The sequence below is a fragment of the Canis lupus genome, chromosome 27 (genome assembly GCF_011100685.1).
Source record: "Canis lupus familiaris isolate Mischka breed German Shepherd chromosome 27, alternate assembly UU_Cfam_GSD_1.0, whole genome shotgun sequence".
Lineage (NCBI taxonomy): Eukaryota > Metazoa > Chordata > Mammalia > Carnivora > Canidae > Canis > Canis lupus.
The window spans coordinates 26,189,869-26,201,940 of NC_049248.1; the positions used below are offsets into that span (position 1 = coordinate 26,189,869).

General features: G+C 36.7%; 1 protein-coding gene across 1 annotated transcript in view; it reads left to right on the forward strand.

Moving 5' to 3' along the window:
* ARNTL2 (aryl hydrocarbon receptor nuclear translocator like 2) overlaps positions 1-12,072 on the forward strand; it is a 123,376-nt gene that overhangs the window by 58,799 nt on the left and 52,505 nt on the right. The window contains 4 exon segments of the mRNA XM_038577125.1: positions 6,008-6,087; positions 7,426-7,518; positions 9,237-9,354; positions 10,208-10,351. Of these exon segments, the coding sequence (XP_038433053.1) occupies positions 6,008-6,087; positions 7,426-7,518; positions 9,237-9,354; positions 10,208-10,351 (435 nt within the window).

Below are 12,072 nucleotides of genomic sequence, written 5' to 3' on the forward strand. Positions count from 1 at the left end.
TTCCTAGGGATTTTATTCTTTTTGATGCAATGGTAAATATGATTGTTCTCTTAATTTTCTTTCAGCTAGTTTGTTAATAGTGTAGAGAAATGCAATGGATTTCTGTATGTTGATTTTGTATTCTGCAAGTTTACTGAATCCATTTATTACTTCTAATAGTATTTTAGGGAGTCTTTAGGATTTTCTATATGTAGTATCTTTTCCACATAGAGTTACAATTCTCCTTCCTTACCAATTTGGATGCCTCTTACTTCTTTTTCTTACCTGATTGCTGTGGCTAGGACTTCCGGTACTATGTTGAATAAAAGTGGTGAGAATGGGCATCCTTGTCTTTTTCCTGGCCTTAGAGGAAAAACTCTCAGCTTTTTCCACTAAGGATTAAGGTAGCTCTGGGTTTGTCATTTATAGCATTTATTATGTTTTGTTGAGTTTTTCTGAATGTTGAATTTATCAAATGTTTTTTGATAAATTTAAAATGCGTCTGTTAAAGTGATCATATAATTGTTATCTTTCATCTTATGATGTGTATTATGTTGATTGATTTGCAGATACTGAACCATCCTTGCATCTCTGGAACAAATCGCACTTGATCATGGAAAATGATCCTTTTAATATATTGTTAAATTTGGTTTGGAAATATTTTGTTGAGGATATTGGTGTGCTGGTATATCGGTCTGTAATTTTCTTGTTTTGTGGTATCTTTGTTTTTGGTATCAGGGTAATTGGCCTCAAAGAATGAATTTGGAAGTTTTCCTTTCTCTTCTATATTTTGGAATGATTTGATAAGGGTAGGTATTAACTCTTTAAATGCTTGGTAGAATTCAGCTGTGAAGCCATCTGACCCTGGACTTTTGTTTGTTTTTTTTATTACTGATTCAATTTAATTACAGGTAATCAGTTTATTAAGATTCTTTCTTCCTGATTCAGTTTTGGGAGATTGTAGTTTCTAGAAATTTATCCATTTCTTCTAGTTGTCTAATTTTTTTGCATATTTTTTATAGTCTTTTTAAATCTCTTGTATTTTTGTAGTGTTGGTTGTAACTTCTCTTGCATTTCTGATTTGATTCTTTTTCTTGAGGAATCTAGCTAAAGTTTAAACAATTTTGTTTATTTTTTTAAGTTTCTATTTCATTTATTTCCACTCTGATCTTTATTATTTTTTTCCTTTTACTGACTTTGGGTTTTGTTTGGTCTTTTTCTAGTTCCTTTAAGTCTAAAGTTAGATTGTTTGAGGTTTTTCTTCTTTCTTAAGGTGGGTCTGTATCACTATAAACTTCCCTCTTAGAATTGCTTTTGCTGCATCCAAGAGATTTTGAACCTTTGTTTCCATTTTCACTTGTCTTCATGTATTTTTTCCTTTCCTCTATGACTTCTTTGTTCACCCACTGATTGTTTAGTAGCATTTTTTAATTTGGCCTCCACACATTTATTTGTGTTTTTCTAGTTTTGGGGGGGGGGTTCTTTTGTAATTGATTTCATTTCATAGTGTCATAGATGTTTGATTTCAATCTTTTTTAAATTTCAGTCTTCTTCAACTTATTGATACTTGTTTTATGGCCTAACATGTGATCTATCCTGGGGTGTGTTTCATGTGTACTTGAAAAGAACTTATATTCTGTTGGTTTTGGGTGGGATGTTTTGTGTATGTATATCTCTGTTAAGCCCATCTGTTACAATCTGTCAAAGCCACTATTTCCTTATTTTCTTCTGAGTTATCAATCCATTGATACAAGTAGGGTGTTAAAGTCCCCTACTATTATTGCATTACTGTTAATTTCTCCCTTTGTCTGTTAATGCTTGCCTTACACATTTAGCTGTTCCTATGTTAGATGCCTATTTATAATTTTGATATCCTCTTGTTGAATTAATGGCCTCTCTCTCTCGTGACAGTGTTTTAAAGTCTATTTTGTTGATATAAGTGTTGCTACTCCATCTTTTGCTTTGCTTTCACTTGGAGTATCTTTTTTCATTCCTTCAGCCTGTGTCCTTAGCTCAGAAGTGAATCGCTGGTAGGCAGCATGTAGTTGGGTCTTGTTTTGTTATACATTGAGTCACCTTATACTTTTTTATTGGAACATTACATTTATTTGCATTTAAAGTTATTTGTGATAGATATATGGGCATTTAAAAATTGTTTTCTGGTTGTTTTTGTAGTTCTTTTCCATTCCTTTCATCTTTCAGTCCCTTCCCTTGTGATTTGAGGACTTTCCTTAGGGTTATGCTTGGATTTCTTTCTCTCTTTGTGTATGTATTGTAGGTTCTTGGTTGTAATTACCATGAGTTTCATATATAATATCCTAAGTGTATAGTAGCCTATATTAAGTTGATGGTTTTTAACTTTGAACACATTTTAAAAACACTACATTTGTACTCTTCTCCACATTTTATATATATGATGTCACATTTTACATCTTTCTGTGTATCCCTTGACTAATTCTTGCAGATATTATTTTACTACTTTTGTCTTTTAACTGTCATACTAGCTTTGTAAGTGGTTGATCTGCTACCTTTACTGTATGTTTGTTTTTACCACTGAAATATTTTTCTTTCATAATTTTCTTCTAGTTATGGCCTTTTCTGCTTAAGAAGTCCATTTAACAAAAAATAGAATCTTTAAATCACCTTCCTTGGATTTCTACAGGTGGTAGACAGTGACTCCTGTACTCCAACCAGCTAGCTGACTGTGTGCAGATCTGGAGAGTAGGCAGTGGGGAAAAGAAAGTACAGTCTTGATCCCTTCAGTGCCATGCAGAACAGCATAAGTGTGGGATCTACTCAGCAGGCTTCCTTTTGGGAGTGTGACTCGAGGTCTCGTTTTCCTAACGATCCGTTGTGAAACAAAATTCTCTTTTACCCACAACTGGATCTTGCATAAGCTGTTTGCAATAATTCTCTTGAACCTTTTAGCCATGAACATTTGCAGGCCCAACTGAGGTAATTTGATTGCAACTCTAAAGTTACCCAACAGTTTTCACATTCACAGTGCCGAGGGAGGAGGACCTAAGGGAAAAGTCATGAATCCATCAACTAATTCAGCAAACAGGCACTGAGCATCAAGTAGGTTCCTGTCTGTGCTGGGAACTTGAAAAGGAAGGAACGAGATCTCTGTGCTCTTGGGGTTAACAGACCCAGGAAGAGATCATTAAAATCCAGGGTAATAAGTGCTACAGTGGAAGCAAGAGAGAGAGGAACAACAAGAGAAGTTCAGTAGGACGACTTACTATCTAAATCCAGAGCAGATTCCTTGGACCAGAGCTCAGGTCTTTGCCATTGGCCCTTCTGAGGGGGTCAAGGACTCATCACAGGTCCTGAACATACCCTTTGGTCGGTGCTGCCCACAAGTGAGAGGACTTAAGGCAACTGGGTCTGTCTGCTTTCCAGTGCACTTACCGGAGTATACCACCCAACTTGCTCCACAAAAGCCTGGACACCAGATCAACCAGAGGGCTGCACATGGATCATGTTATTTTGGTTCTTACATAATGATAGAAGGATGGTGAAGTGAATTTTTGCATTATAAAATAGTTACTGGAAAAATGATCATGGGTTGGGGTGCCACCACAGTGTCACATTTACATAAAAGTAAAAACATGCATGTTTTATACCTTTTAAGATTTTATTTATTTAATCATGAGAAACAGAGAGAGAGAGAAGGGGTGGGGGCAGAGGCATTGGCAGAGGGAGAAGCAGGCTCCATGCAGGAAACCCGACGTGGGACTCAATCCCGGGACTCCGGGGTCACACCCTGGATCAAAGGCAGCGCTAAACCGCTGAGCCACACGGGCTGTCCTTGTTCTTAATTTCTGTACTCACCTGCCACAGTTTGCTGATGACACTTGTCTGCAGACCATGTCCTCCAGAGAAACTGTGGGTATTCCGTGTATGCAGTTATAATACTGGGGCTCAGCATTGGGGTACAGTGGTGCATGCATGTAGGTCCCAGAGGAGACCTCCTGGGTTCAAAGCCTGGCTCCCTGACTTACTAGCTCTGTGACTTACTCAAGTAATTACTTAACATTCTAATCCTCAACTTCCACATCTATAAAATAGGGATAACACATTTACCTCATAGGATTGTTGTTAAGAGTAAAGAAAAACACCTATAAAGGACAAGCACGGTATTTACTCACAGTGCAGATGGGGGTAGGAGGGGGAAGTGTTACTGTGATTTTCATCATTTTAACCTAATGAAAACTGTGATAAAGGTAAGTGATCACATTTCCTTGTTTGTTTTTGCCATCAGAAATCTGATAATCCAATTTGTTATCCCTCATTGGCACAGGTACAGACTATCACAGTGAGTGTTTTATTAACACACCTCACCTTGGCTCAGCTCTGCCCCTACCCACCCCCCTCATCATTTTCTCCTTAGCATGTCCTTGCTCACTGTTGGGGCTCACCCATTCTGGCTGGTTCACCCTGACAGGAGTTCCCCAGCATGCTTCTATCAGCCTTGCTTCAGGCCAGACAAGCAGATATCACTGTCTTGCTCAACTTGACTTATTGCTCTACCCTGGCCTGGAACTGAGTCTGTATCTTTGGGCTCTTTCTCAACTCCCTCCACAAGGTTGCAGTGTAGTAATTAGAATACCAAGAAATCACTTGAGGGGAATTCTTGGAGGCCTACCTAGAAGGTAGATTCTGAAAGAGAATTTCATTTGTTTATGCCAGGCTCATAGGGTGCTATCAGTCTGAGAAGACTTTATCAAGTAAGACCATGAGGGTTTCTGCTTTTCTGGGGGTTTTCCCACCACTACGTAGGTATTTTGTGAGTTTGGGCTGCAAATCCATCCAAGGGCTAATTTGTGATTAAAATGTCCCAGGGTAGAGAGAACAACAAAAACCTCCTAGAGTATTAATCTATGTTTCTCTTGCAAAAGCAACTTTTCTTGCGGGCCTCCGGAAGACAGGCTTGAGGTTAGGGAACTTGAGAAGTATAATTCAGGGAAAATTATTTACCTGTGAATCAGCTTTGCCTGGAGGGTATCTGAGGGTAGGGCATCCGCGGGGAGGGCACCTGGGCTTCGTGGACTGTCCCTTGCGCCCCCTTGTGGCCACGAAGGGCTTTCTCCTGTCGAGGTCAGTGTATGCCTTCAAGGCAAATGTGATTTGGTGCCTCTCTTACTTCTCTCACCCAAACTTTTAACTAGATTGTGACCTGCTGGTTCCTCATGTTGCCAACTGTTCAGTTAGAGACTTTTATTAGAATACAATAAGCTCTGTGCTAAGGGCTTAAAATGATTTCATTTATATTTTATACATTTTTATATATTATCAGAAGTCTCCATATGGAAAATCTTATGAATCTGTAGAAGTGGTTTAAAGTTCTACAGTCTTCCTATTTAGCATAATTCACATGATTTTTTTTTTTTTTTTGAAGTAGGCTCCCAGGGATGCCTGGGTGGCTCAGTGGTTGAGCTCAGGTCATGATCCTGAGGTCCTGGGATTGAGTCCTGCATCCCTACCCTATGCAGAGCCTGCTTCTAGGTCTCTAGGTCTCTCATGACTAAATAAATAGAATCTTTAAAAATAAAAAATAAAATAAATAAATAAAGTAGGCTTCATTCCCAGCATGGAGCCCAACATGGGGCTTGAATTCACAACCCTGAGATCAGGACCTGACCTGAGATCAAGAGTCAGGTGCTTAACCAACTGAGCCATGCAGGTGCCCTTGATCAGTTTCAAGAAGCTAACGAATTGTAGAGTTAACTAGATTCTTGAATATTGTTGAATATTATTCTAGTGTTATAGAAAATATATTTCTCTTTTTAAATATAGCTCCTACTGTCTACACATTTAAGTATAAGGGAATAAGTGGTTCCAAGAACAGACAGTATAAAAGCAGGACATGTTAATCTAGGAACAATGAAAGAATGATTACAATAAAGTCGTAGAATTGTGCTAAAATACCATCTCCAATGCAGCAGCAGCAGTGCTCGTTTTCCTTGGGCGCTTACTATGTCTCCAACTCTACTATATTTTCCATAACTTCTGGACTTATTTTTAGGTATGACAAGTTCTTATGCAGGAGATAATTATAGACCTTCATTTATTCAGGATAATGAACTGAGACACTTAATCCTTAAGGTAAGTAAAGAGTTCTTTTTGTCTAAGCTATATTTGTCCTTTCAATTTTACCTGAATGGGAGGCGAATTTTCTTCAGTTTGCTTCCTGCTGTAAACACACATACTACACGATATTACCCTTAATACAAAAATAAGTTGCACAGGTAACCATGTCTTAGTTGATTAGAGTGGAGACAGAGGATAGGCACTTTCCAAAGTATGGAGCAAAGCTTGTCTTTAATCCTAAACCAACACTGCGTACTGCATCACCTCCTACGCATGGGATCTGTTCCCCTCCATCACCATCTCCTTCAAGGCCATCGACTTTGTATCTTATTCCTTTAGGATCCTGTTCTCTGCACATTAGCCAGTTACTGCTTACTGAGCTATTAATTGATGCTTTGACATTTCTGTTTTCATTTCATATGCATGGGTTTTCAGATTCACTCGTCTAAAGGTTTATTTGATGTCATTGGCTTATCCTGCCCCCAGGAGGTGATAAAAGTCTTGATCTTGTTATGACTTGTGGGCTTTAAACTGTAGCATAATTAAACAGAAAGATTCTTCATATACGTATGTACTTGTCCATTTTTCTTTTAATTTTTTAAAAACCTCTTCTTTGATTTCAACAGCTGAATTTAGATATAATATTCCTGATAGGAATGTAGAGGAATTTTTTGAAGATCAAGATTTTTAAAGTTAGCAAAATGTACAGTACACTTTGGAAGCTTTCTCACCAATCTTTAAGTTTTTTTTTTTTTCAGTCATAATGTAATACCAGTTCTGCCCTTAAGAATATGTCTTCCTAATTCACTTCATGTTTGTTTCCAGTTAGAAGTTAATCAAGGAAATGTCCAGTGGAGTGCTAGACTCATCCCATGTCCATATGTATCCATTTCCATATAGGCTGCTTCAGAAGGGATATACTGGAAAGATTTCAGTGGGAGTAACTAAATGTTAGAATCTTTTAAGTTTAGTTTTAAATGAGTGATTCATTATTCAAAAAGTATATTATAGGATGTCTTCTCTTTTCTTTGTCCCTAGTCTGCATGGTCCCTTCATCTCAGCACATCCTCGGGTAATTGTTATTGATGTGCTTGATATCTTTCTAGTTTCTATATATTGTATAAAATTTGGCATAGGTCATTTTTGTATTGCAAAATATCTCAACCAAATATTCCATGGCTAAACTTCCCATGTCAAATACTAGTTTAGACTGAGATTTGACGTTCTTCATATAGGAAAATTTCCTAATTTTACTAGCTCTATGACCACTCTTGCCACAGTAATTTTCACAGTATCTGAATATGTGTAAGAAAGACATTTAAATGTATTCACTTTTATATTTTTAAATCCTAGACTGCAGAAGGCTTCCTATTTGTGGTTGGATGTGAAAGAGGAAAAATTCTCTTCGTTTCTAAATCAGTCTCCAAAATACTTAATTATGATCAGGTATCCAAAACTGAGGATATTTTCCACACGACATTTAATCTTTTTGAACATGTACTTCTGAGTTCTCTTCCTGAACCCTATCTTCCCCCTGCTAGGTTAGAACTCCCCCACCTACCCAAAGAGATGGAAAGATGTATGGAAAGAGGATGGGTTTTGATTACTGATGAGGGTGTTCACTATCTGATCTCCAGCAAGTTATTTAATTTTCCTGAGCTGTAGCTTTCTCTTATGTAAAAAGGGGAAATGGTGATTACACCTGTCTTAAGATGTAAAGACAAAACAGCTGTCATATTTGAGATTGTCTGAAAAATGTTAGTTGTCTGTTTCCTCCAAAGACAGCGTTATTATTTTTTAGCATTATTATTTATTATTGGACTATATGCATTGCATAACTTTTGATCTAAGCTCTGGCAACAAACTCTAAAATTAATCCTTTATTTAACTAGCTTTATAATCTCTTCCTGAACACTATTTGATTTGCACTAGTTACTCAAAAGCCATAGCTTTTATTTTATTATTATTGTTATTATTTTAGCTTTTTATTTTATTAGTAGTAACTAATACTAATCCAACTAATACTAATAGTTCCCATTAATTTCACCTATATTCTCCCCAAACATGAAAATGTGGGAGACATAAGATTCACAGATAATGAGTTAAATAACAGAAGAGGTATTACGAGCCTCCATACAAAAGGAGTAAGAACCAAATGAATCATGCAACTGATTGTAGCTACAGAGGAGACACAAAGGCAGAGTAAGACTTTATTGTTCTATTTCTGAACAGGAGAGAGAATATCACACAGAGATAACTTCCGATTCCGGATAGCACTTAAGTTCCAAATTAGTGAATCCAGTCCCACTGGGCACTGACCTAGCATTTCAGATCATTCGAGAGACATATTGACTACTCAGGAGGACTTTGGAATCCCTACATATAGGGTCTGGTCCTTAGCTTTTCAGATTCAGAAGCCTGATTTGCTTTGAAGCATAGTTATGGGTAGAAACTTATTTTTAAAAATATGAAATATCTAACCACCAAGCAATCCAGGCTATTTGTCCATTTGTTCTGTCCTCTATAAGAATGTCTACTTAGGTAATACAGGATTTCACAACAGAGATGATCACTGTAGGTCAGGGAGTGTCTGCTTAGACTTTAAGATGAGCAGAGAAGGAGAGGAAGGCATTTTGAGTAGAGGAGTAAAAGGCAATTTACTGGAGTGGCTAGGGAATTATAAGTTTGTAGAGAAAGGGTAATGAATTGTAGGTGATGAAACCATGCAAGTAAAGGCATAGACATGGGAATGCTGTACATATTGGCATAAGTGGAATGGGAAGTGGGAAGTATTCCCGGGTGGATTTTGCTTTTTTTGAGTCACACCATAAAAATCACAGATACTCTGACTTCCATATTATAAATACAATCTCTTTACTTTTATCAAGAATAAGAAAATTTAATCATAGTGTGATTTAGAAGTAACAAGTGAATTGGGGGATGTTAACAAGGGTTCATTGTGTGTCTCCAGATATGTTTTGTGTGCATGCATTTCTATCTACAAGTATCACTGAGCTTTTAACACTAAGTTAATGTCACACAGTGTGGTAGATGTATCTTTGAGCTTAAGAAAACACTTTTAACAGTATTTACCATATGTTTATATGAAGAAATGTAGAAAAATTATGGTACTGAATTTAAATGAACATCTACCTTATAAATAGGCTAGCTTGACTGGACGAAGTTTATTTGACTTCTTACATCCAAAGGATGTTGCCAAAGTAAAGGAGCAACTTTCTTCTTCTGATATTTCACCAAGAGAGAAGCTGATCGATGCCAAAAGTAAGTGCTCATTTCAGCATGCCTATATAATATATGTAATATAATATTATAATTATATAATTATATATTACATAAAAGCACAGCTATACAATATTTTGAAAAATTACCTGAATATGGTTTTATCAAGAGGAGATTTAATAAACTTTATAATCGTTAACCTCAGAGTTTGAAAAACTATAACCATGTAGAGAATTCCTGTATTCGGACACACATAAAAAAACAAATATATGAAGATGGTTTGGGGAGAATGCAATTGCTTCATATTTGCCATTTTTTATATGCTAATAAAACCTTCATAAGAAAGTATCATTTTGGGACTGAAAGATTGCTGGGGTTTCCATTATTTAGCTGTATGCTGAGAGAGAATTCTCTTTCTTATATGAGTTAGGTCTACTCAATATGAAAGACCTTGTATAATTGGGCTTTGGCAGTGTAAATATTCTTTATCTTCTCTGAAAATATGTCTTTGGAAATGCTTGGTGCCAAACAATTATTTATAATATAAAGTAACTATGCTTTACACCACTGATTACCACTGTGAGTTTTTTTCATCTAAAAAATTTTTAATTTCATTTCACGTAGATTACCTCTGTTTCCACCCATAGGGGAAAAAAATGAAAATAAATTGCAAGTATTTACAAATTATACAAATATGATTGGCAAATACTCTCTTTGATATATTTCATTTTGTGGTTTACTGCACAACAATGTCATTGTTTTAAATAACCATTTTTCTTTTTCAATTTATTTTTTTAAAAAGGTAATCATTTTAAAATGTGTCTCTCCTGACATTTCTTATCTATATGAAAATATTTTTTTCTACCTGTTCTCTTGCCTCCTCCTGCTATAAAAGCTGGTTTGCAAGTTCATGGTAACTTTCACAGTGGAAGGACTCACGTGTATTCTGGCTCAAGGCGATCCTTTTTTTGTCGGATGAAAAGTTGTAAAATCTCTGTCAAAGAAGAACATGAATGTTTATCCACCTCAAAGAAGAAAGGTATCATCACTTTAAAATGTCAAGTGATTTAAGGCATAGAAATGAAATTAATGTCCTAAGACCTTTCTATGCAGAAATAATGAAGTGTATGGTTAAGGCAAATAATTGAGGCCAAAAGCACTTATGGAAATAAGATTGTTTTTTTAACCAGACTTATTTAGATTGACTTATAATAGCTTTCAAATTTATCAGGTAATTACATACTTATTTTATTGCCCAAGATTTTAATGGTGCTGTTGAAATGGGAAAAAGAGTATGACGAGATTGAAATAATTTTTTGTTGTGACATCCCATTATTACTTTTAAAATATGAAAGTTAGGTCTATTTGATCAATTTTGGTGAAAGTTTACTAAGATGTTCCAAGTGTAGTTTCAGTTCTTTTGGTTCTTTGGTAAATATTTCTAGTTCTGTTTTCTTGTGATTCTTTTATTAGATTTGTCTGATTTACATTTTGAATTGATTTAATCCTCATCTATTTTACTTGACTGAGAAGTTCTGGGGACTTCAAAATGTCTCACACTTTTTTGCCTAAGAACACATTAACCTATTACATATAGGATTTCCTATGCAAATCTTAATGGGAGATTTGCTTTCACATCCTTTTTTAAAAAAGATTCTATTTATTTGACAGAAAGTGCACAAGCAAGGGGAGTGGCAGGTAGAAGGAAAAGCAGGGAGCCTGATACAGGGCTCAATCTCAGGACCCTGGGATCACGACCTGAGTTAAAGGCAGATGCTCAATCAACTGATCCACCCAGGTGCCCTACTCTTACATCCTTTATTTTTTTTTAATTTTTTATTGGTGTTCAATTTACTAACATACAGAATAACCCCCAGTGCCCGTCACCCATTCACTCCCACCCCCCGCCCTCCTCCCCTTCCACCACCCCTAGTTCGTTTCCTAGCGTTAGCAGTCTTTACGTTCTGTCTCTCTTTCTGATATTTCCCACACATTTCTTCCCCCTTCCCTTATATTCCCTTTCACTATTATTTATATTCCCCAAATGAATGAGAACATATAATGTTTGTCCTTCTCCGACTGACTTACTTCACTCAGCATAATACCCTCCAGTTCCATCCACATTGAAGCAAATGGTGGGTATTTGTCATTTCTAATAGCTGAGGAATATTCCATTGTATACATAAACCACATCTTCTTTATCCATTCATCTTTCGTTGGACACCGAGGCTCCTTCCACAGTTTGGCTATCTTGGCCATTGCTGCTATAAACATCGGGGTGCAGGTGTCCCGACGTTTCACTGCATCTGTATCTTTGAGGTAAATCCCCAACAGTGCAATTGCTGGGTCGTAGGGCAGGTCTATTTTTAACTCTTTGAGGAACCTCCACGCAGTTTTCCAGAGTGGCTGCACCAGTTCACATTCCCACCAACAGTGCAAGAGGGTTCCCTTTTCTCCGCATCCTCTCCAACATTTGTTGTTTCCTGCCTTGTTAATTTGCCCCATTCTCACCGGTGTGAGGTGGTATCTCATTGTGGTTTTGATTTGTATTTCCCTGATGGCAAGTGATGCAGAGCATTTTCTCAAATGCATGTTGGCCATGTCTATGTCTTCCTCGGTGAGATTTCTCTTCATGTCTTTTGCCCATTTCATGATTGGATTGTTTGTTTCTTTGGTGTTGAGTTTAATAAGTTCTTTATAGATCTTGGAAACTAGCCCTTTATCTGATATGTCATTTGCAAATATCTTCTCCCATTCTGT